This window comes from Leucoraja erinacea, chromosome 30 (assembly GCF_028641065.1).
Source record: "Leucoraja erinacea ecotype New England chromosome 30, Leri_hhj_1, whole genome shotgun sequence".
Lineage (NCBI taxonomy): Eukaryota > Metazoa > Chordata > Chondrichthyes > Rajiformes > Rajidae > Leucoraja > Leucoraja erinaceus.
In genome coordinates this window covers 8,385,481-8,411,848 of record NC_073406.1, presented here as the reverse complement: position 1 = coordinate 8,411,848, position 26,368 = coordinate 8,385,481, and the positions used below count along the sequence as shown (strand labels likewise).

General features: G+C 48.6%; 1 protein-coding gene across 7 annotated transcripts in view; it reads left to right on the top strand.

The window, feature by feature from the left end:
- Positions 1–26,368, top strand: part of plch2a (phospholipase C, eta 2a) — a 211,684-nt gene that overhangs the window by 182,552 nt on the left and 2,764 nt on the right. For 5 of the 7 annotated variants that reach the window (XM_055659370.1, XM_055659369.1, XM_055659367.1 and 2 more), the window contains 4 exons: positions 1,650–1,734; positions 3,294–3,440; positions 4,101–4,180; positions 17,611–17,947. In XM_055659370.1, the coding sequence (XP_055515345.1) occupies positions 1,650–1,734; positions 3,294–3,440; positions 4,101–4,180; positions 17,611–17,947 (649 nt within the window). Of the gene's footprint in view, positions 1–1,649; positions 1,735–3,293; positions 3,441–4,100; positions 4,181–17,610; positions 20,598–26,368 lie in introns of all 7 variants that reach the window. The other 2 variants (XR_008725873.1, XR_008725872.1) reach the window with 1 other exon arrangement.

The window sequence follows — 26,368 nt, the reverse complement described above, 5'->3', positions numbered from 1 at the left end:
GAGAGTGCATGGAGATGAGAGGCTGGAGGTCACATGAATAACCACCAGGGTGATGTCCATCTGTCTTTATTCCAGTGTGCTAATGAACTTAAGATCAGCACAAAAAGCTGGAGTAACTCAGGTAGCATCTCAGGAGAGAAGGAATGGGTGATGTTTTTCGGGTTGAGACCCTTCTTCAGACTAGTCAGGGGAAAGGGAGACGAGAGATATAGACAGTGATTTAGTGAATCAGAACAGATGAATGAAAGATATGCTGTCCTGCTGAACCTTCTGGTCTTGTAAGTCCAGAACTTCAAAGTTTTCAAAGGTCTTTTATTGCCACATGTACTAAGTAGCATACAGCCATACGAAAAAAAAGCAACAACTGCATACAGTGAAAGTTAACATAAACATCCACCACAGCAGATTCCCCACATTCCTCACTGTGATGGAAGGTAAAACAGTCCAACCTTATTCCTCTTTATTCTCCTGGTGCAGTCGAACCATCCGCCGGGGAGATCGAAACTCCCGCGTCGGGGCGATCGAAACTCCCGTGTCGGGGCGATCGAAACTCCCGTGTCGGGGCGGTCGAAACTCCTGTGGCTCGGAGTTATCGAAGTCAGTCTCTGATCAGAGACCGCGAATTCCGTGATGTTAAAGTCAGCAAGCATCCACGGTTGGAGCTGCGAGGTCGATCCCTGGCAAATGGATCGTGGGCTCTGCGATGTTGAAGTCCCATAGGCACGCCCGGGTGGAGCTCTGACAAGTCGGTCTCCAGTAAAGGCCGCTAACTCCTCGATGTTAGGCCACCCATTGGCCAAGCCAGCATGCAACAGCAGGACAGACATTGGCGATGTCAGGTGGTGCGATGTTTCATGAAGCCCTTGGCTGTAGCTTTCCCTCCCCAGAGGTGTCAGGGGTTATGGGGAGAAGGCAGGAGTATGGGGTTGTGAGGGAGAGATAGAACAGCCATGATTGAATGGCAGAGTAGACTTAATGGGCCAAATGGCCTAATTCGTCTCCTCTCACTTATGAACTCTCCATATTCCATGAGAGACCAGTGTTAATGACATTAATTAACAGTGCAGGGAATATTAGTTCCATTCCCATGGTGGGCTGTTTGAAATTCTGATTTGGGTTTGATCAGATTGTGATGCAGACTGTCCACTGTGTCTCCATCGCCCTGCGTACTCCACAGTGCCAGCCCCTGAGTGTAGATCGTCAACATTTCCCCATTGCCCTGTTCACTCCTGGATGCCAGTCTCTGGGTATAAACCGCCCGATGAGTTCCCATTGCCCTGTTCACACCACAGTGCCGGGCTCTGGGTGTGGAGAATTTCTTCATCTTCTTCTTCTTTTCGTGTCCATCTTGTTACAAATGTTGGCCTCGCTGTCATCGTCCGTCCGCAAGCCTCCGCTGACAATCAGTGGAAGCCATCACTTGTCGCAGTAGATGATGGTGGTAGCAGAATTAGCTCAGGATACTCCCAGTGTCCAGCCCCGCTATGGGGCATGTGGGGAGCTGATATTTCCTCATGACCCTGTTGATTCGACTGTGCCAGTCCTTGGCTACACAGCGCTGCCAACCTAGCTCATCGTTGAGCGGGGAGTGTGTGAGTGACGTTAGCTAATGACTGAGAGCTTAATCCATGCCTCCTGCTGTTCTGCAGATAATCGACCCATTTGTGGAGGTGGAGGTCATCGGTCTGGCTGTCGACTGCACCAAGGAGCAGACCAGAGTGGTGGATGACAATGGTGAGCTGGCAGGGGAAGGAGCGGCCTGGGAGAGAATCAGGTTCTCTGTGGGTGGGGTGGGTGCAACTTAAAATTGGTTGCAGGCTCGACTGATTTAAGTAAGCATTGAATTGCCAGATTTGTTTAGATGGAGACTTAGCTCATGGCCTGGGCAATGATGGGCTGAAGGACTTGTTTCTATGAGTGATTTGGTGCATGCTGTTGGTTCTGAGGCCCAACATAGAGGAAGCTACCTCTGTGATACTAGCACTAAAATGCTATAACAGCATTTAAAATACACTTGTACAGGTACTTGGATAGGAAAGGTTTGGAGGGATGTGGGCCAAACGTGGCCAAATGGGACTAGCTTAGATGGGGCATCTTGGTGGGCAAGGACAAGTTGGGCCGAAGGGCCTGTTTCTGTGCTGTATGACTCCATGACTCGTTGCCTCTATTTATCTACCTCCTTTTTAAACACTAGCCTCCATAACTCTGACGTGGAAAATCTCCATACATTCACCGCCCTCTGTGAGATGAAAGGTCCAAGATTCTTGATTATAAATAAGTTTGAAATGATGTCCCTCCCAAGACCCGCCCACCATTGAAAACATCTCGGCATCTACCCTCTCGTGTCCCCTTAGCATCTTGTCTGTTGCAGTAAAATCACTGCTAATCTTCTATCCAGTAGGAATTTAGTAGAGATTTAATAGGAATCTGAGGAGTAACATTTTCACACAAAGGGTGGGTGGTGGGAACAGGAAACAAGCTGCCAGAGGAAGTCGTGGAGGCAGGGACTATCCCAACGTTTAACATATGGACCAAACACAGGAAAGTGGGGCTAGTGTAGCTGGGACATGTTGGCCAGTGTGTGGGCAAGTTGGGCCGAAGGGCCTGTTTCCAAGCTGTATCACCCTATGACTCTAAACTCCAAAGTGTACAAATCCTACCATTGAATACAGCCTTGCTTGGTAGCCTAGGTCTCATAGTTAACCCGGTGAATCTCCTTTAGATGCTTCCACTGTGCCATTACATTCTTTCCTAAATCAGCACAGCTCTCCAGATGAGTCTCACCAACACTTTGTACAATTAGAACAAAACTGCCCTATTTCTAAACTCCAACTGCAGTAAAGGGTGGGATGCCAGCTGCCCTCTTAATGCCTTGTTGCACCTGCTTGCTGACTTGGTGTCATTCATGCACAAGGCACATAAATTCCTCTGCTCTTCACTCCTCACATCCACAGACTCTGTCCATTTAGATAATAATCTGCCTTTTGGCTCCTCTGAGTATAGCCTCACACCTCCCCATATTTGCCAGCTTCCAGCTATCCAGTGTCCCTCACTCCAGCTATCCACATCTACTGCAGAGTTACAGCTTCCTTGTCGCCACTTACCCATGCGCCTATATTCACGCCGACCTACGTTATATGCTCGAATCTCCAAACGGGGTCGAGAGCCCATCGTTTCGTGGCTCGGACCGGTGCCCAAGCGTTGAGTAAGCGCATTGGATGGTGATCCTGTCTCTTGCTGGTAGCCTGACCGTATGGTGCATCTGACCAGCTAACATGGTCATGTTATTGCAGGGTTTAACCCGATGTGGGAGGAGACCCTCGTGTTCACCCTGCACATGCCCGAGATCGCCCTGGTCCGCTTCTTGGTGTGGGACCACGATCCCATCGGTCGAGACTTCATCGGTCAACGAACTCTGGCCTTCACCAGCATGATGCCTGGTGAGTGATGGGACGGTGGAGGGGTGAGTGAGGGAGGGATCGGTGGAGGAGGGAGTGAGTGAAGGAGATAACAGTGCAGTGAGTTACACCGGCACAGAGATGAGTGAGTGAGTGAGAGAGGGATCGGTGCAGGAACGGGTGAAGGAGGGATCGGTGGAGGGGTGAGTGAGGGAGGAGGCAGTGCAGTGAGTTACACCAGCACAGTGAGTGAGTGAGGGAGGGATGGAGGGAGGGAGGGAGGGAGGGAGGGAGGGAGGGAGGGAGGGAGGGAATGGTGCAGGGCATTGAGTTACATCAGCACATTGTATCATTCTGGAAAGTGCTGACAGGGCTGAGCTTGGAGGCTACTCCAGCAGTAGCTGGCGAGGGCCAGAGGGAGCAGCTGGTGTTCCACAGGAGGGGAGCTGGAGAGGGTTATCAGTTTGAACTCAGCTCAGGGCTGATGCCAGAAGGGGGGGGGGCAGGGAAGGGGGGTTGGGGGAGTAATTACGGAGGTGGAAACTGTCCCCCTGGTGCCCATGTGGTGAACATTCCAAGCCGATCCACGCCAAATACCCAGCCTCGTTGGTTTGGGGCAATGGATTTACAGAAGCTCTGCTGACATATTTGGAGACGTTCCCACACACGGTGTGCTAACTCCCACTTCCTTCACCCTCCCAGGTTATCGGCACGTGTACCTGGAGGGGATGGAGGAGGCCTCCATCTTTGTTCATGTGGCCGTCAATGACATCAGTGGTAAGGTGAGTCCACGCCTGCGAGCTGTGGGTGGTTGCACGGCCCTCCCCTCGACCAGCCGCGAGGGGCCTTTGCCCGAGACCTTCGCCCCTCCTCCTTGTGAAGAAGGTGACACAGGTTTACCTCTCCGTCTCCCGTTTCCTCAGCAAGGTTTGTTGCTGCCGTCAGGGGTCTGGTGATCCTGCCTGACCCCAGAGAGAGACACAAAGTGGCTGGAGTAACTCCACGGGTCAGGCAGGATCTCTGGAGAAAAGGAATAGGTGGCGTTTCGGGTCGAGACTCTGACGCAGCCCCAGGTTGGTACTGGTCTGGAAGAACCCAGGGAAACCCCAGCTGCTTTAGACCTGGTCGGGGCATGGGTATCAGGAGGGTTCCCTGCCCGTGGGTAACTAATGTGGCCCAGTTGTCACAGCAACTTGGCACCTGGCTTTGGCAGAGCTGGCACCACGCCTCATACCCTGCATAACTCACCTCAGTCCCAAAAACAAGAGTGGTGCAGGCAAAGCCAACTCAATGAAGAATGGGAGCGGAATGGAGGAGTAGAGTAGCTGAGACAACCTTCCCCAGTGGTGTGGAGGCAATGATTGTAACGTCACTTTAAACTCTTAACCCAGTTGGTTCCCATGTTCCCCGGGTCAGCCTGAGTGTGTTCAGATGCTCTTAAAGACCCTATAACGATGTTTAGCTTTTATATAACATCTGATGATTTTGTTGGTTGCTACTTACCTTTTAAGAATTAAGTCAAATTTGGTCAAAGATGAGCAAGCTATGGTTAGCAATGTCTCACAGTTCACTACCTGGACATTTCAATGTTTATTCTAGAAGAATTTTGGGCAGAATACCTCCTCTTGTGTTCTGGTGGATTCCAGACTTTTATCTCTCTGTTCTAGATAACTGTCCACTGACCCCACCCCCTCCCTCCGCCATGTTCTAGATCTTGAACTAGTCGCCCACCTTTGCACCAGGTGACTATATGCAGGTTGCCCCATTGTATTCCCAAGAGTGTAATCGGAGGCAGCCTGACCTTGCTGTTCTAGAATCACCTTGCTTGGTTGTCTTCATTCTAGAACGGTTCTATGTCTGTCCACGTCTCCGTTAAGCAGATGAAAGTCGTCACAACATCATTAAAGTTATGAAACCATCTTTGCAAGGAAACTCACTCTCTCGTTTGCAACAATTCCCGGCAAATTCTCTCGATATTTCCGAAAGTGCATTTTCGAGTCTGAAAATGAGACACAGGTGGGGGATGAGTGCAGCGAAACGCTCTTGTCCCAGAGACACCACTGAAGAACAATGCTCCTGCTCCTTATCCTTTAATCTTGGGCTGTGTCAGACACGGGGGAGCTGCGATAATACCAGCTATTGAAATCCTCTGCTGCTCCATTGAGAAATATCGGAGGGGTTGAATATTGCCAGAGAAATACAGCTTTGCATTTCTCAGTGCCTTTCAATAAAATTCAGCATGCAGAGTGCTGGATCTATTTTAATTAAGAGACATCTGTGCGAAAGAAAGCAAGAAATAAGGTGATGATTAAAATCTCATTCATTCGGGTTCTGTCAAAGGAAAAAGGCTTACAGACACGACACCTGGCAGCACCACAAGTGACAGAAGGGCTGGGTCTAATCAGTTGTAGGTAATATTTTTTGAGACAAATGGAAATTGTTTTTTCTTTGATTGTGTGCTCCAATATTAGGACACGGCTTTAATCTTCCCGTCCTCAGAGATGTCTCTGTGAGTCCCTTTGCTTTCTCCCATCAGGCACATGATCCGCTAGACTGACGGAGCCTGAGCTGAATAGAAAATATCTGGTGTCTTCTGCGAGAAGAGGAAAAGGGTGTTAAAGTGAACCCAGATGATGATGTGTAGACTGCTCGCAGCCATCCACATAAGTGAACCTGACATCCTCATTTTGGTCCTCTCCATTCGTCATTCAGATGGTTAACATCTGTACACAAGAGATGATCCTCTTTTATTTCAGAAACATTCTCAGCCTCATGCTGTTTAGTTTTTGCCACCGTGTGTTTTGTTCTGTTTGTTGATGGGACGGGGGTCCGAACCCTGCAAGCTCCGTTATATTGCCCTCCCCCCCCCCAGTTTGTGAGGTCGGCAGCGGTGAGCTGTGTTTTAGCACGGGGTCAACTATTGCTAGAGCAAAGCTGGAGAGAAGGATTCGGGATTGTGACCTGATGATCGTGAGGGGTGAGGCTGGTGTATTTGTACAGAGCTGCCCAAAGGTGACAATGTCAAAGTCTAGAAGGCGTAGCTATAAGTGAGCTGACCACAAGATGATACCGGATATGCAGTTCAGAGTGAACACCGCTTAAGTCAGGGCGATTATGATGAGATGAAGGTGTAGTTGTGTAAACTGCACTGTAAAATTCAGTTCAGATAATTGTCACCTGTACCGAGGTACAGCGAACAGCTTTAAAATAAGCTCAGCAGATGAACAGACGCAGATATTTAAACAGCCGGTCCATAATACTCAACTAGTTACAAAGAGGGATTCAATAAGAACGAGGTGAAATCAATTTGAGTTTATTGTCAAAGGCACAAGAACAGTGAGTCACAGATACAACGAACACCTTGCTTACAGCAGCATCAGAGACACACAGACTCAGTCAACACAGAAGCAACTCAAATTACACATAAATAGCACATTAAGAGGCACAGTCTGTGGTTAGCAAAAGGACAAGTATAATGTTAGGTTGAAAAGCAGAGCTTACAAAGTAGCAAGCTACCCTGGTGATGGGCCAGAGAACTGAGAGGTTGTTAGAATCCATCAGCGAAAGAGCAAAAAACGTATTAAAGGAGAAAATTGAATTTGAGAGAAAACCTGTGTGTCATAACAAAACAGTCAGAGTCTCTACAGGTATATAAATAGGAAGAAGGCAGCTCAGGAAACTGCAGGACCTCTGAACAACAGGCTGGTGAATTAATAACCGGAAACAACAAACTGGGGCACGTCAATGTATCAGATTTTTGTGTCCAGCTTCACAGTAGAGGGCATGGAATTATCCCTTAAATAACAGAGGGGGGGGGGGGGGGTCATTTAAAATATATGGGAGAAACTTGTGAAACTCCCAATCACTGGGATAGAGTGATAGAGAAACTCCCAGCCTAAAGGGTGATAAACTATGGATTGGAAAGGTTTAGAGGGATACGGGCCAAACGCAGGCAGGTGGGACTAGTGAAGGTGGGGCATCTTGGTTGGCATGGGCAGTTTGGGCCAAAGGGCCAATATCCATGCCGTATGGTTTTAAGACCTTATGGCCAATGAGTTTAATAGTCATTCACATCTGGAGTGAGTAGAAAAATGCTTCCCTTGGAGGCTGGAGAATCTCTGGAATTCTCCACCCCGGAGCCAGGAAGAGGCCGGATTGTGAGATATATTTCCAGTGGAGACTGGAGATGGGTAAATATTTGAAAGATTTGAGGAATTGCGGGATTTGGGAAGTAGGCTCAGAAGAGAAGATGAGGCTGGCGTGGATCAGCTGTGATCATGTTGATCAGCTGGCCATGTTTGAGTCGCTGGTGGACTACACCCCTGCTCACACCTTCTAAGTTCTTGTGGAAAAGTAAATGGCTCTGGCAGTCTGACTTCCCAGCAATTAATTCCCTTCCGTCAAACCTCTCATGCTTTTTCTACTTCTCACTGTACTTTTCCACTTTTGTTCTCCTTTCTTTACAGATTTAATTGTTGTCCTTTGTAGATGTTTTTTTTTTCTTGTGTGGTGTCTGATCTGAGTATGTCCCTACTAGTACACTGAATCAACTCCCAAGGCCTCGCTATCTGGAGAGGGAGATTCCCATGTTTCATCTGAGCTGAGGGATTTTAAAAAAGGGACGGGGTTCTAGGAATGAAAGACTTTCTGATGAAATGTCCATTACTATGTTCGCTACAAACCAAATTCCATTTTCCCGAGGAACTGGTACTATCGATGTAACCCTTGCCTCTGACTCACAATGGTTGTGAGTTGAAGGCCCATTCCAGAGACTTGGACACATAATATAGGCCTGTGTCACCAACGCAGTGCCAACGAGACAAAGGTGCCCCCTTACATTCGAGAGGTCACACCTAGACCCTGTCTGCCTGCTCCAATAGTTCCGCAGGATGCCAGACACTCCAGGCTTCCCAGGAATTCCAGGGAGCCGTCCTGATATCTCACCTGCATTCTCCGCACCCACATCCCTATGGTCAAAGTTAGTTGGACTAGACAGACTGTGGATATTTTTCATTGGTATATATATATCAGTTCATGCTCCATCCAAAATGTGGGTGATCAAACTGTGAAATTATTCAACGTCTGTCAACCGTTTTAAGACATTTCTGAGCGATGTGTGAAGAATTTAAAAGCTGACAGGTCTTATTTTACCTGTGCCTGGGTCTGCTGCAGCTGTTGGTGGTAGGATTGTAAGCACAGAGGCAACACAGCGTCCGTTATTCCCCCGGAACACTGACACATGCCTTTCGCCAGCGATTGGCTTCAATGTGGCTAAAGTAGCCTCCGTTATTAATCTCCAGGCAACCTTCCGCGACGATCCTTGTCCCGAAGTCTGTGTGCAAATACCGACCCCCAATAACCGGCAGCTGCTTTCTAAATGCGCGGTGCTAATGCCATTACTGGTTCCACCGCCGAGTTGTAGCACCAGTTGTAGCAGAGCGCTGCCGCGCATGCATGGGACGTTGACCAGATTCATTGTTTAAGGAGGAACTGCAGATGCTGGAAAATCGAAGGGACACAAAAATGCTGGAGAAACTCAGCAGGTGCCTGCAGCATCTATGGAGCGAAGGAAATAGGCAACGTTTCGGGCCCGAAACGTTGCCTATTTCCTTCGTTCCATAGATGCTGCTGCACCCGCTGAGTTTCTCCAGCATTTTTGTGTACCTGTGACCAGATTAATGTTGGCTCTCTGGAACGCCATTGACCCAACCGCCCAAGGTCCGGAGGAGCAGTCCCTGCCGAGCGAGGGGACGGGTCTACAATGTATTTCCTGTATGCTTTGGTCTATTTTTGTGTGTCAGATTTCTGCCAGTGCAATGTTGATGTCCTCTGTATGCAAGATCTGTTTCTCACCAACTCTCCCTCTGTCTGTTTGTGATTTACAGTGCAACCCTCTCTGTCAAACCTCCACTCTCTCACGCTCAGAGTATTTAGGAGCGCTGAAGGTGTTCCTCCCGACTCAGGGAAGGTGTAGTGAGACCGATCACAAAGCTGCATGCTCTTCCGCTGGTCGTCATCATTAGCTTCGGGTGCTTCTGATTTGCTTTTGACATCTCCTTTCAGCTTATCCATGGACCTAATTGTCTCACAGTCTCCCCCCCCCCCCCCCCCCCCCCCCCCCCCCCCCCCCCCCCCCCCCCCCCCTGTGCTTTTTCATCTTAATTGCAACGACTCTCCGACTTCCAGCTGCAGGGTTTTGATTTGGGTATGTACTGCGTGCGTGTTTTAGTCACACAAATGCCGAGTGCACTGACAGATCCAGGGTGCAATGGATAGAGTCATAGCCAGCTTGGTGTTGAGGGCTGGCTCTGGGGAAGGCAGCTTGCAGCCTTGTGTAGAGGCCCAAGCAGGGCTCACAGCATCCCAGCACAGAGTCTCGGGCTGCCGCCGTTCAGAGTGTGTGCATTTAACCAGCTAACAGTGCGGGGCTGGTTAAAGAGGGTGAGGAAAGAGTGTGGGAAAGGGTGGGAGCACATTGCCCTATCTGGCCTTAGGGGTCCCCAGTTCCTAGAGCAAGGCTCACCCTGTTTAGCCCACGCCTGGTGCAATGGGTCTGCCATGTTGGCATATCTCCAACATCCGGCCTGCAGGTCAGTCGTTCAACAATTGACATGAGGAAGACATACCCAAGGAGACAGTTTAACACTAAGGAGGAGAATTAGGCCATTCAGCCCATCAGGTCTACTCCGACACTCAATCATAGCTGATCTATCTCTCCCTCGCCCCATTCTACTGCCTTCTACCCTTAACCTCTGATAAGATCATAGTTAGTGGTGTGGCCAATTTGATCACCTGGTTCTGATTTGTTAGGTCCCAGAGCCGAGGCCACAGATTGGACAAGCTCACGAGCAACGGCACAGCCAAGATATTTGGCAAAACTACTTCAAAAGCCTCCAACACACTCCTGGATCTGCCCGTATATGTAGAGTTTCAAACACATTGCTTTTTTCTTTGGAAGAGAAAATTGTGAACTTCCAACTCTTGAATCACTGTCCAATTGATTTAAGGATTAGCGCATTTTATTCTCTCATGACAGCATGGTTTTATTTGGCTTTGCCCAAGGTGCCACCGCACATATGTTGAACTAACATCAACCAGATCGCCACCAGAACTCATACTGGCTGCCTTCTCCTTTCCACCCAACATTCTTCATCTGTAACTAACCAGAAAGTCGCTGCCTCCCTCCACCCTAACCCCAACCTCCTCCACCTATCCATCTCTTTGCCTTTAACGCAAATTTGCCTTCACAGGCCCTTGCCGTCACATGAAGATGCAGGAAAACACAACCAAGGAAAAGTAGGTTTAGGAAGATGTAGACACGAGGAACTGCAAATGCTGGTTTACGGAAGGGGGAAAAAAAAAGCCACAAAGTGCTGGAGTAAACTGACCCGCTGAATTACTCCAGCACTTTGTGTCTTTTCTTTTCAGGTTTGGGAAGCGTAGGGCGGGAAGAATATGCTGGGATCTACTGTCCTTTACAACATATACAAGAAGAATGCGGTGATGGGTCTGCCGATTAGCTTGGGAACTGCAGCCTGGAAGTGAATGCCAAGACTCTCTGCTTTCTCAGGATAACGAAAAACGCACTGGTATAGTTTAGCTCCTCCAGCCTATCCTTCATTCGATTAGATGGGGATTGATTTCACTTCAATTCCATTTTGCCCGCTCTTGCTCCACAGTTCCTTCACGCCCTGGCTCCGAATCAATTAAAGTAGCAATTGTATCTCAGTAATTGCAGCGGTTTCTTTAAGTGTGGGAGACAGATTTTAATTTCCCCTCACCTCGATCACACCAGACAGCCCCCATCCTCTCCACTCGAGGCTCTTCTGCGACTTGAGCCAGTCTTCTGCTTAGGAAGTATGTGGAGACCCAGGAGGAGAAATGCGTCTTTGTTCATCTGACTGCATCTGACGTTAGTCCCCCGACACTGAGTGCAATACTGCCTTCCCTGCAGCCGAGGTGAGTACAAAGCTAGCCCACGATCGGACCCCGTGAACTAAACAACAACTCTGTCCCCACCAACACCCCCCCCCCCCCCCCCCCCCCCCCCCCCATAGGAGCTGTGAGGCAAGGTCGAACAGAATGGAGTTATATCCATTAGAGCAGAGGAGGCTTAATTAGAGGTTTCAAACAATTAAGGGTCAGAGAGAGCAGGAAGAACCTCTGACTATATACTGTAGAGTTCACCCATATAGAGAGAGTGAGGAGCCAAGGGAGGGGTCTGTGGGTGGAGGAACAAGTGTAAGTGGGAGGGGAAGGGGAGTCACCACAAAGAGAGCTGGAGACAGAGACCTGGATCATATATAAACAATCATGGGATAACTGCAGAGCATCCGACTGCCGCGGGGACATGGGCTCAGGCCCCAGCAGCTGGTTCTTTGGCCGGCGCGGACAGAATGGTTTGAGATGTCTCCACCAGCATTGGAACACTTGGGCGTCCCTGTGATAAATATAAAATCTTCAGTCTAAATCCGGTGAGAATTGTAGGGGAGGCTTCTCCCCGACAGGTGGGCAGAGGCAGGTAGAAGGTGCACCCGCCCACCTGTGTGGAGGCAAACATACTGTAGGTGGATTGAAAGGGTTTGGTTTAGACTTTAAACTTCACTTTAGACTCTAGAAATACAGCGGAGGAAACAGGCCCTTTGGCCCACCAAGTCACCAGCGATCGGCTCGTACACACTAGGGACAATTTACAATTTACGGAAACCAATAAACCTACAAACTTGTAATCCTAGGAGTCAAAATCTGGAATTTAGACGGATGGGAGGGAATCTTATTGAAACAAATAAGATTGTTAAGGGTTTGGACATGCTAGATTCATGAAACATGTTCCCGATTTTGGGGGAGTCCAGAACCAAGGGGTTACAGAATAAGGGGTAAGCCATTTAGAACAGAGATGAGGAAAAACCTTTTTACGCAGAGAGTTGTGAGTCTGTGGAATTCTCTGCCTCAGAAGGCGGTGCAAGCCGGTTCTCTGGATGCTTTCAAGAGAGAGTTAGATAGAGCTCTTAAAGATAGCGGAGTCAGGGGATATGGGGAGAAGGCGGGAACGGGGCACTGATTGGGGATGATCAGCCATGATCACATTGAATGGCGGTGCTGGCTCGAAGGGCTGAATGGCCTACTCCTGCACCTATTGTCTATTGCCTATTGTCTATTGAGAGGAAACCAGTGCATCCGGAGAAAACCCACTTGGTCACAGGGAGAACGTACAAACTCTGTACAGACTGCCCCTGTAGTCAGAATCGAACACAGGTCTCTGGGGCTACCTAAGGAACTACCTAAAGGAATTTAAGTTATAACCAGGTTCCAGATCTTTTGAATTGAGGTTGCAGAGTTTCCAAAATGTGTACAGAGTCCTCTCTGTGTGTACAAAGTGGATGCACACAGTAGCTGCTGTGATGTATTGGCATCAGTTATGTATAGTCATGAGTATCTGAGACCATTGAACAGCACCAGCCATGCACAGTAAGGCAAGCCTGCCTGACCGACTTTGTGACCAACTGCAGCACAGGTTGAAGAGAGCTCATCTTAGTTGCTCTGTTGACATGAAGTCAGAGGCAGTGACCTTCTCTCAGGTAGGTCCTGCTGTAAGAGGTATTTAATGCCATCTCCACACCTTCAGCCAATGGTCCTGGTGGCAACGTTCATCCTCGGTGTTCCAGCCCCAGGTATCGTGAAGTCCCTCAACGGTTCAATGGTGCTTTTAATGGCGCCTCTCCCACCCCCAGGCCATTTTGGTTGGGTAGAATGGGCTTTCGTTTGGTGATAAATGAATTGAGGTCCAAGTTGATTCAATGGCTGTCTGAGACACGGGGCTAGTGGTCTGAATGCTGCAATCTGCAAATCCGGTAAGGTGGGGGCGGAGCAGCACAGTGGTCCAGTGGTAGAGATGCAGCCTTACTACGCCAGAGATCCGGGTTCGATTCTGACTATGGGTGCTGGAGTTTGTACGTTCTCCCCGTGACATGCGTGGGTTTTCTCCAGTGTCTCTGGTTTTCTGCCACACTCTGCCAAGACGTACAGATTTGTAGGTTAATTGGCTTGGTTAAATTATAAATTGCCTCTAATGTGTGTAGGATAGTGTTAGTGTGCTGGGACGGCACGGACTCGGTTGGATGAAGGGCCTGTTTCCAGGCTGTATCTCTAAACTAAACTAAATTAAATAATGCGGGGGAGACTGCTTCAGCCAGAGAGCTGCTGGAAGATGCAGCTGCCCACTGATGTTTGAGGCAGAAACATGATAGATGCATTTAAGGGAGTCAGGAGAAAGTAATTAAAGGTTCTACTGATATGGTGAGTTGTGTGTGTGACTGTCAGAAACCTGAATCCTCTTGATGACGTCTGAAACCTTGTTCTTCTAGCTTGAGGCTGGAGGAACAAGGCCTTCAGCTGGAACGTTTATTAATATATTACAGTTCTCCCATGCGTGCCAAGGTTTCTCAGCAGTGCCAACTCCAGTGGTACATTTACACCTCATTTGTATATTGACACTGAGCTAATTGATGGACTCCCTCCTGTTTACTGCAAGGGCTTCCCATCACCTCTCACCATCATTTCATTATCCTCAGGAAGATATATCCACTCAGGCCAAAGTCATCCGGACATGCCGATCGCACAGCTGGAGTAACAGACTTTACCTTCACCTCTAATTCTTCACTTCTCCGACCTGTGGCCGACCCCTGGCAGCACCCACTCACAGTTACACAGCTCCAAATGTTCCCTCCTGACCCAAGACAGCTTCGCTGCGTTGACTTGATAATTGTGCCGCTGACATTCTTTCACAGTTTGAGTGGGCACCGTCCAAACATTTCACATCCCCACTGTTACCTCTGCTAATGACTGCACTGCTCACAGGCTGAAGTGCTGCAGCCAACACAATAACATAGAGAAGGCAGACATAGAAAGCTGGAGTAAATCAGGCAGCATCTCCAGGGAAAGGGAATAGGTGACGTTCCACGCCATGGAGTCATAGAGTGATACAGTGTGGAAACAGGCACTTCGGCCCAGCGTGTTCACACCGGCCAACATGTCCCACCTGCCTGCATTTGGTCCATATCCCTCCAAAGCTGTCCTCACCATTATAACTGTCCAACTGTTTCTTAAATGTTGGGATAGTCCCTGCCTCAACTGCCTCCTCTGGCAGCTTGTTCCATACACCCACCACCTTTGAAAAAGTGAAAAAGTTACCCCTCAGATTCCTATTAAATCCTTTCCCCTTCTGATCCTCTGATCCTCGAGACCCTTCTTCAGACTGAGAATCAGGGGAAAGGGAAACGAGAGATATTGAAGAAATGAATGAAAGATGCAAAAGAGTAGCAATGATCAAGGAAAGGGTCCGTTGTTGGCTGTGCGCTCGGCGTTAACTAGTTGTACAGACAATGAAAGTAGTACAACGACATGGGTGGGGGGAATGATGGCCAGAGAGGGGATGCAAGGATTACTGAAGTTAGAGAATCAATATTCATACCACTGGGTATTAAGCTTGCACAGGATGGAACAGGGTGCGATCAAATATTATTAATGAACTATCATTAACATGCACACCTGTATGTGTGTGAGAACGTGTGTCTGTGTGAATGGGATGCATTTGTTTCCATGAACATGTGTCACTGTGTGTGTGTGTGTGTTTACATGTTAACAGTCTGCTCTCTCAAGCCAAATTTAATCTATCATGACCGATTGGCGAAGCTTTGACATTAGCCGGTGATGTAACATTGGAAGTGGCAATTTGTCAGCCCACGTCTTTGGAAATACACATTGAAATCGATGTAAATAATAGTACGATTAGTTTATTTAGTTTAGTTTGTTATTATAGAGTGAAAAGTATTTTTCTTGCATGCTTGGGTCATGAGATGGGTGAAAGGAGCTACCCTGAAGACCAGCATTTATTTCCAATCCCTCTGTGTCAAAGGGCAGATTGAGGTGAGCATATTCTCTAGAGGTGTTTCGGTCCTTCTGGTCAAGTTGCTGCAATTGTGTTGTGGAGGGGGTTCCTGGATTTAGACCCAGTTAGGACGATGATCCATCAAATGTATTTCCAAACTGCGATGATGTACGACTTGGGATGGCTGCAGTAATGTTAGCAATCTCCAACCTTTCCCTGTGGCATCTCAGGTGGGAATGAAACCCAGACAGAAAGTGAGGGGGGTTCCTTCACCCACAGCTTCATGCATTGCAACAGTCTGCAGCTCCAGGCAAGTTACTAACATGGTACGAATGTCATCACGGTGAATCACAGGGCTGCAGTTGTTCCAGAACAAGGGGTCATAGTTTAAGGATAAGGGGGCAATCTTTTAGGACCGAGATGAGGAAAACATTTTTCACACAGAGAGTGGTGAATCTCTGGAATTCTCTGCCACAGAAGGTAGTTGAGGCCAGTTCATTGGCTATATTTAAGAGGGAGTTTGATGTGGCCCTTGTGGCTAAAGGGATCAGGGGGTATGGAGAGAAGGCAGGTACAGGATACTGAGTTGGATGATCAGCCATGATCATATCGAATGGCCGAATGGCCTACTCCTGCACCTATTTTCTATGTTTCTATTAAAGAGGATAATTAGAAGAAGATAGGACACACTGTGCTTGTGTAAAGTGGGCTGTGACAGTCATTAACAATAACACTGAGAGTTATAGAGGTACAGAGTACAGGAACAGGCCCTTTGGCCCATGGAGTCGATGCCACCAAACACCCATTTGCATGGATCCCATTTAGATTCAGTCACACAGCAGGGCAACAGGCCTTTCAGACCAACCTGTCCATGCCAACCAAGCTACAACCAAATGAGTCCCATTTGCCTGCATTTGGCCAAAGTCCTGTCAACTGTTGCCATCCCTGTACCTGTCCGAATATCTTTTTCATGTTATTATTCTACCTGCCTCAACTACCTTCCCTGGCAGCTCGTTCCAGATACACATGACCCTCTATGTGAAACAGTTGCCCCTCAGGTTCCTGTTGAATGTTTATCCTCTCAACCTAAACCTATGTTGTTGGGTTTTGACTCCCCTTGTTCTGATTCTTCCCACATTCTCATTAATTTCTCGGGTTCAACCACTCACCCACTTGGGATGCTTCCCAGTGGCTTTTAACCTGCCAGCCCGGACGGAGGTCTTTGGGATGTGGGAGGACGCCAGAGCATTTGGGAGAAACTCACACGGTCACAGGGAAAGCAAGCAACCTCCACACAGACAGCATCCGAGGTCAGGATTGAACCTGTGTCGCTGGAGCTGTGAGCAGGCAGCTCCACTCACTCATAGAAACATAGAAACATAGAAAATAGGTGCAGGAGTAGGCCATTCGGCCCTTCGAGCCTGCACCGCCATTCGATATGATCATGGCTGATCATCCAACTCAGTATCCCGTACCTGCCTTCTCTCCATACCCCCTGATCCCTTTAGCCACAAGGGCCACATCTAACTCCCTCTTAAATATAGCCAATGAACTGGCCTCAAGTACCTTCTGTGGCAGAGAATTCCACAGATTCACCACTCATTGGCATAGCTGATCCTTGAAACCTGTTGAAGACCCCCCCCCCATTCAATGGACTTAAGACCGCATCAAATGCTTGACTTCCCACGTCCCACCGGAGGATGAGATGAGCAAAATTAGGATGCGTTTTGATAGTGGAATATAGCAGAGGGCGTTTCCAATGCAGGAAGATCAGTAAAGAGGAGACGTGGCTAACAAAATTGATTAGGTATTTAAAGAACTAGAGTTCTTGCAAGGGAAATGGATTAAATTGGACAATGCCAATGAAAGCATTGTAGACAGATAAATGAATTGGAAGGCGTAGGAAGGAACTGCAGATGCTGGTTTATATTGAAGAGAGGCACAAAATGTTGGGGTAACTCAGCGTGTCAGGCAGCATCTCTGGTGAAAAGGAACAGGTGACATTTTGGGTTGGAACCCTTTCTCAAACTGCAATAGGAAGAGTTTGGCTATGGGGCAAATGCAGGCAAATGGGACCTGCCCAATATGCCAACTTAGTCAGCATGGGCAAGGTGGGCCGAAGGGCTTGTTTCCGTGCCATACAGCTTCATGACCCTTAAGAGGCAGGTATGTATAAAATGGTTGCAAATCCCTTTCAATGTTGTGTGAATCATTGACTCAATGGGCATAACTTCAGATAGATCTACTGTTAGATTTGCAGCCACATTGGGGCCTAAGATTAATCCTCAAAATGAGTCTTTTGTTTTGTTTTCTCTCTTCCCGCAGATCAAGCAAGTCATGGGATTAAAGGGGCTTTTCCACAGAAATCCAAAGCAGTCTTCGCTGGACAGTCATGTTGCTGTAATGCTCACCCGCAAACACTCTTTTAGTAGTCACATCCTGCGCCGGACAGCGAGCGCTCCCACCAAAGGGCAGCAGAAGGGCAAGAAGGGCTTCCCGCACATTGTTCTAGACACCAAGGATTGCAGCTCGGAGGGAGCAAGTGAGTCTGACGACACCTCGCAGCCCCGCTTCGAGCAGGAGGCAGAAGGCGTGGAGGCAGCTCCAGAAGGTGGTGACAGGGCCGGCCCCCATAGGGAGGTGCCGACGGAGGCCGTCAAAGGTAAGGGGTCAGGCCGGGGGTCGGGGGAAGGTCAGAAGCAACGTGTGACTAATGTGCCAGCGGGTGTGGTGTTTAGCGAGCCCTTAAGGCGGGCAAACCGAGTGCGCATTGTGGAGCCCGAGGAGCAGAGGCAAGGAGTGTTCACCAGGTGTGCCATAAATGGCTGCGGTAGGATTGGCGTGGCCACCAGTTGCATGAAATGCGTCATTGGTTCCCGGGAGAGCCCTGACCTAGAACGCAAGTGGAGAGATCACCTGCACAAGCCGGCCTCCCTGGCGGCGCCAAAGCGGGTACGTCAGTGTGCCTCCTCTGAGGGCGAGTGGCTGATTTCCTCTGGGCAGGCCGTCCAGTGCCAACCCCAGCAGAGGTGGCGACGCCAGGTTGCTCGCAGTGTCGGCTGCAGCGGCGGAGAAGTCCAGCGGTCGAAGGTCACCACCAAGGGCTGTGACTCGCCCGGGTCTGCACGCCCGGAGGGTGTGGGTGATCTGGAGCACTCTCACCACTTGGCACGGGACCCAGCAAAGTGTCCAGGCACCCTGCAACGCGAAATGAACTCTTTGTTTGTACAAAAGATGGAGGAAATCCGAAGCAAGTCTCCAATCTTTTCCACGGGTAAGACCTGAATGGACCATTTTGTTGACCTGTCTTTTGCTTTGTAGATCGACTTGTTCCTCTGGCTAGCAACTCCTTGCCCAGCCAAAGCCTGAACCCACTGCCCAACACTGAACACCTTGCCTAGTGTAGATCCCCCATCTCCTTCACTTTGAGCAAATTGTCACAAGGAGGATATGGGACTGTTTGCTCTCTAGTTTCTCATTCCCTGCCCACCTAATGTTTCAAAGCTCATTTCTTTCTCCCTCTAAGACGTCGAAATGGTTCATAGCAGCAAATGCATGAGTTCAGAAGGATGAGGGAGGGTCTCATTGAAACTTACCAAATAGTGAAAGGCCTGGATAGAGTGGATGTGGAGAGGATGTTTCAACCAGTGGGAGAGTCAAGGACCAGAGGGCATAGCATCGCAATAAAAGGACGTACCTTTAGAAAGGAGATGAGGAGGAAGTTCTTTAGTCAGAAGGTGTAAATCTGTGGAATTCATTGCCACAGACAGCTGTGGGGGCCAAGTCATTGGGTATTGTGCAAGGAGAGATTGACAGGGTCTTGATTAGCAAGGGGCTCAAAGATTATGGGGAGAAGGCAGGAGAATAGGTTGAGGAGGAAAAATGGATCAGCCATGATTGATTGATTGATGAAGAAGACTTGATGGGCCAAATGGCCTGATTCTGCTCATATGACTTACCTGCAGTTGGGTTTGAGGGCTTAACATACCTCACGGTTTGAGTGAGTGGAGATTGAAATAATTTCCGTAAAACTGACCTGGGTACCAGCACATTTAGCAATGGCAAACCAACCACTCTGAACTAGTAACGGCAAACCAACTGCTCCCAGTGAGAGATGGCAAAGCAACCATTACCAGCTAGTAATGGTAAGCCAACCGCTCCCAACTAGTGATGACAAACCAACCGCTCCCAACTAGTGATGCCAAACCAACCGCTCCCAACTAGTATTGGCAAACTGACCATTACCAACTAGCAATGAAATGCCAAACACCACCAACTAATGGCAAACCAATCACTCCCAACAGATTCCCATATGACAAGAAGGAAGTATTTACATTTTAAGGCCGGGTTTAACACTTGCTTCAGTTTCCCAATGTTCGCCCACTGTTATGCACAGATCAGTAATGGGTCAATCTCCACATCCAACTGTGAGAGGGGAGGGGGTGGTGTAAAGCGGGGGATTCTAATTCTCAGGCCACATTGTCACGTATCCCCCTCACCCCTGACAAAGCCTTCCTCTGTCAGTGTGGGACAGAGACCCTCAGACTAAAGGAACTAGAGTAGCTGCAAGTGCTGGCCTGAGGGGAGGGGTGACCACAGTGGTGCCTCGCCCTGCCCCTTGCACGCTCCAGAGACACATCTACTCCGTCTGACCCACAGGAAGTCTCAGCTTGGCATCCTCTGCGCACAATGTGCCTGTAACTGGCTTCCTGCAGCAGGACACGGCTTGGCAAGTCTCTGTCAGCCAAGCATAAATACACAAGCAAGTTCCCCATCATGTCACCACACGGGCCACAGCTTTATTATGTAACTGGCCCAGCACTCTCACAGGAGATGACCATCCCAAAATGGCCAGTTAAAAATCCGAAGAGCCGTGAGCTATTCTGACCTCGACAGAGTTAAAATGATGTTGAACATCTGCAATGGACCCATGGAGGGTGAATCGGAACAAAATAGGAGAAGCTTTAACGTGGCTCTGAAATGGGGGGTAACCAGGAGATGGTGGTGGTGGAGACGGAGCTAAGGTTTGACGCCCGATCAACATTGCAGCCAGGTCAGGTGGGATGTAGAAGCAAAGTAGTTTCCCAGCCAACAGGTTGAGTTACAGATGCCTTTACCGTCCCACCTGTCACCACGGGAAGAACACGTGGCAATCTGATCTGTCAGCGACTGCCTCCTTAGATTAGCGTGTGACATGTCTGCCTTCCCCTGTGTCTCTCCTCTCTCTTCTCTCTCACTGAGTTTAACTGTTTGCAATGTTCTGCCCTTGCTGCCACACGCAGTGGACAACTGATCTGGAGAGCAACACCAAGGTAAACATCCGTTCCCCTCCGACCTCCGACCTCCGCCCCCGACCCCAACATCCCGCAGGGAATGCCCTGCTTCATTGAACCTGTTGCCCATGCCTTCCACACAAGGAGTTATGCAAAGATGTCCCAGCCCCGGGCAGATTCAGGGGGAGGGCTGGAAAGCGAGAGCTCTACACACACACACACATCTTTCTGTGGATTTGTGTTACTTGCTGATGAGGAGAAGGACACCCCCTGGGTACAGCATTTATTAGGGCATACTGTATGCTTGACTGGTAAATAATATAACTCAATCAAAAAGATGTGCCCAGCAAGGGTTTATATACTAATAATAAATACCAGGGCCCCTGGAGGCTTAGTTACTCTATTTAGTTGGTTGCACTCTGATTTGTGTGTGGGACCATTCTGTGTGTAGGGGGCCGTTCTGTGTGGGGGGCCGTTCTGTGTGGGGGGGGCTGTTCTGTGTGGGGGGCCGTTCTGTGTGTGGGGCCGTTCTGTGTGGAGGACCGTTCTGTGTGGGGGGCCGTTCTGTGTGGAGGACGCCGTTCTGTGTGGGGGGCCGTTCTGTGTGAGGCCGTTCTGTGTGGGGGGCCGTTCTGTGTGTGGGGGGCCGTTCTGTGTGGGGGACCGTTCTGTGTGGTGGACCGTTCTGTGTGGGACTTCTCTGTTTGTTGTTTCAAACAGAATCACCACAATAAAGAACACTCTGTCGGGTGTAAAGTTCTTTGAAGCACCTTGAGATTGTGGAAAACACGACCAAAAGAAGATTAGTCGGAGGAGCAGATGCAGGACTGTCAAAATCTGTGCCCACAGTTACAGCCTTGATATCCCACCAAGCATCGGAGGAGTAGAATTCTGACGATCCACACCCTCCAAGTGCAGAGCTTTCCCCTTCCCCTGTCCTAAAGGACTGACCTGACCGTCTATTCCCAACTGCAATGCCCCCTCATACTGCACATGCTGCAAATCTGACTAAAAGCAGAAAAAATAGACAAGGCAGGACAGGCAGCATCTGTGGACAGACGTGGATGACTTCTGATCCATGTTGTTGTTTGGTGCAAATGTTTAACCTTGTCTCAGCCCAACTGCTGAGTTTTCCCATTCCCAGCATTCCCATTTATTTCGGAAGCTCATAGCCAATCCACGCCGGTCACGGGGAGAACGTACAGACAAGCTCCCGTAGTCAGGATCGAACTCGGGTCTCTGACGCCGTAAAGCAGCAACTCTACCGCTGGGCCTGACCTATGAAAGAACTTGGATTCACAGAAGGCAGCCATTCAGCCCATCGAATCGATGCCGTGCAAACCCACCAGCCCTATTCCCTGCCCTTTCCCATGGGCCCACAAACTATCCCCCCCCCTTCTCAGTGCCTTTCCCATTTCCTTTCAGTCAATGAAGCCAGAATCGTAAACATATTTAGGTTTACAAAGTATTTCAGACCTCATCAGCTAAATGCAGTAAAGAATGGCTTGCCTTCGCATTTTTTCTGTCCCAAACTCAGCAAGGCACAAATTGCCTTATCCGTGTCAGACTGTGGGAGCTCCCAGCAACCACGGTGAGCAGAGAAAGTTCCCAAGAGTCGCATTGTGATGGAGGGTCTGTGGAGAGTTAGTGACAGATCTGTGTCGACTATGTAATACAGTCTCATTGCAACGTGTGATATATTCAGGCCCTCAGCCTGCACAGTACACCATTGTGTTCCCCACAACTGACACCCCTTTGTCTGAGCCCAGGGTCGGGTGCTGTTCGACGTGTTTGTCGTGTTCAGTGCTGTCCGGGCTGTCCGTGATACAGTAATTATGATGTTACTTTCAGAGTGGAGTGGCTTCCCGCAATCATTGGCCACAGCTTCCTCTCCCATCATCTGTTAGGCCCCAGGATCAGGTTACCAGTACAAGCACGATGGACAGAATGGACTCCCTACTTTATTGCAAGATTCTATGACTGGGACATCTTTGCTGAAACTCACTTCTACTTTTATTCCAACAATATGTGTCCAAATATTCGGATTGAAATCCATCTGATTTGAAACATTGGATTTTATTGTGGATGACATCTTCAATGAAGCATTTGAATTGGACTGCATGTTCCAAGTTTCTGTGTGTGCTTATTGACATTTCACCAATCACAATAATGTTGTTACTCAGTGAATCAAAGAGTCAAAGGAATCCTATGGGTAGAGGCCAGATCGTTGTTGCTGTTGATGAACGTTTCTGTGTAGAGAACGCTGCAGTAATATGAGGCGGTTACACAGACCACAAACCATCAGTAACCTAGTCCCTGGCTTAACTCAATAGTGTTGGATCAGTTGAAGCTGTTCCATGTAGATAAAGAGAGATACAATATTGCCTCTGTGTGGAAGGTTTCGTTCAACTGCACCGTTATGTTTAATGGGGGAGAACGTGCTGTGTTTGTTTGTGCATGGTCGCATATGAGCACAAGTGTGTGTGTGTGTGTGTGTCTGCATTCCCTTTAACTATTGAGCTGTAGTGCATCCTGTTAAAATTCAAAAGTTTGGGATGCTGTTTTAGTGCATTATGATGCCTTAATTCCACTAGTTGCCAGCTTGGCCCTGGGGTGATGCTTGCTGGGATACGTGTCATCGAGCCTTACAGCGTGGAAACAGGCCCCTCAGCCCAACTTGCCCACACCGGCCAACATGTCCCATCTACGATCATCCCACCTTCTTGCTTTTGGCCCACATCTCTCTAAACCTGTCGTATCCACGTACCTATCTAAATGTTTCTTAAAAGTTCCGATAGTACCTGCCTCATCTACCTCCTCCGGCAGCTCGTTCCATACACCCACCACACTTTGTGTGAAAAGGTTACCCCTCAAATCTTTCCCTCCCCCCCTCACCTTCAATCTATATCCTCTGGTTCTCAATCCCCCTACTCTGGGCAAGAGACTCTGGGCATCTAGCTGAGTGTTCTGAGCTAAAGCACTGCTGTACTATGCTGTAGACTGATTCAATTCCATTCAAAGCACTTTATTCGGCCCCGAGGGGCAATTTAAAAGGGCGCATTACAGTAGCTTTTTTAAAAGGGACACAATCAACAAACATAAGCAGCACGCATACTGCACAATCAACCAGCACACGCATTTCACAGACACACTGCACAATCACACAACACACACCGCACCTCAACATTCAACGCATGAGCCTCCTCCAGATAGATCCAACCATATTATGCGCATGCACCACTGATCACCGTGATCCTCATTGTAGGTGAGAGTCTGATTTATCCACGTGTCCAGAATAGCCAAGCACAGTCAACATCCACAATAGTGTTGGAACGTCATGAAATCCTCAGCAATAAAGGTCAGAACAATAATGCAAAGGACATGCACACAAAACAAACACCCTTCAATCGATTCTATCTGAATCACCCCAAGGCAAGCAGCAGGCAAACTTCAAGATTATATCTTCACAAAAAGGTCACGCGTGGGGGACATAGTTCTACATATCAGTCAAAATACTAATGTGCCCCAGTCACATTGAAGATTTAGAATATCTAGTGCCCAGACAGTCATAGAGTCGTACAGTAAGGAAACAGATCCATCCATTCCATGAAAACCGAGGTGCCCCATCTAAACTGTTCCCGTTTGCCTGCATTTGGCCCATATCCCTCTAAACCTGTCCTATCCACATATCGCTCCAAGTGTCTGATAAGGCGATACAACAGAAATGTTGAGGAGCCACCGCGTGTATGTGTTGGACAAATGGAAGTTCCAGCTTCAAGACATCTGGTGTAGATACAGCAGACACGTCTAATATACATGGCCTTTGTGTTGACCTGAGGCCAAGCCATTTGAATAATAGTCAATGCAGAGTAAACTTAATCAAAGGAGGCTCAGTCTACTGCACAGCAGAGCAGTGGTTTAGCTCAGAACACTCAGCTTCGATGCACAGAGCATATCAATTGTTAAACGCATGACAATTGCCATCTGGGCTGTTCCGTGTTGGGGTGAATCTTACAGGAAGATGCCCTGGTATATCTTGCAACGGACTACTTTGATGATGGTGTGCATAGGGCATGGCTAGGACACTCATTATCAGTAAGCCCAAGAGATGAGTAGTAAGAACCAAGTTGCAAATCTCCAGGGTGTAGCTGCCTGCTTCCAACAAGCAACATTCCCCCTTGGTCTCAGTGGTGCTTTTAAATAGCTGCTGGATTTGTACATTACTCGCTCATGTTATACACTGCAAAATGTTGGAGTTCTAATGTGTTCCTTTTCTGGCCTGATAATTCTTCAGAATAACCAACTATTCCACTGGTCCAGTGAAAAAAATGAAACCGCTGATGTAATTCTGCATTTCCTTTCCATTTTCCTCATAATCCAAGCTCCCCTTTCTTCCCCGTTTCAATTCATTCGGGAATACCTGACCTGAATTTAATTATCCTCCAGTTCCATCGTTCTGTTTTCCTTCTCGGTTCCGAGCTCACATTGGTCATCATTTGGGGTCCTCATTCACTGAGATCCCATTTGCCCAGTTTCCATTGGGATCAGCCCGTGCATCATCTCGTCATGGCGCTGAGCAATTTCAGGGGAAAGCTTCAATGAACAGTGCACATGTTGACCTGCTCGATCGCAACACGATGTGCTGTGCTGCATTGCACCATTGCTTGCTGCATTGCACCATTGCTTGCTGCATTGCACCATTGTTTGCTGCATTGCACCATTGTTTGCTGCATTGCACCATTCTTGCTGCATTATACCATTGCTTGCTGCATTATACCATTGCTTGCTGCATTGCACAATTGCTTGCTGCATTGCACCATTGCTTGCTGCATTGCACCATTGCTTGCTGCATTGCATTGCACCATTGCTTGCTGCATTGCACACTGCATTGCACCATTCTTGCTGCATTATACCATTGCTTACTGCATTGCACCAAGCTGTGTTGCACAGTACCATGCTTGCTGAATTGTACCACGCTGTGCCGCATGGCACTGCCGTGCGATTTCCAGTTGATACAGAACGAGGTCAATGCTGGGCCTTGGAGCATTTCCAACAGTCCCGTTCCACACCTAATTCCCTGCAGATTGCTCTTTAACCCCCTGGTTCTGTCACTGTCCATTTGCACCAAGGATGATTTACCATTATCTTTGCTGCCTATGCTGTGCGGGCTGTGCAATGCTGAACCATGCCACAGCGAGAGTGGTGTATTCCCTCCCGTTTGACCGTGTCGGAGAGTGTTGCAGTGCAGTGTTGCATGGGTGCATGGTGTTGTGTCGCTGTGTGACTGCAATATGCGGTGTCACCGTGTGCTGTGCAGCGTTAGTTTGTGTCTGGTTTGCGGGTGGCACACTGCCAGTGTTGGGATACGTTGAGTTCGTGCTGGGACTGTACTCCGCTCCAGCGTGTGTGTTGAGGTTGCAGTGCACGGCGTTGGGGGCATATAACGATGAGTTGGTGTAGAATGTGTGCAGTGTGTGCTATTTAAATGTGCTACTGGAGCGCTCTGTGTTCTCCATTCTGGGAGCCGCGACCAACGTTAAATTAAGTCTCAATTTCTCCGGAGCCCAATTGTGGTTACTAATCATTAGTGGCTGTGTCTATAGCTTGCTGGTTTATTGAAAGTTCATTAACTACCTTGAGGGGAAGACTTCTCCAGATCAATGACATTTTCAAATTGAAAGAGACAACGTAATTGATTTAGGAACGATCCTTAACAGAGCCAATATCTTTCAAAAATAACACGGCGTTTTTTCAACGGTGTGTGTAATTTAAGCCACAAAGGAACAACTCTTTTTGATGTCGAGGTTTAT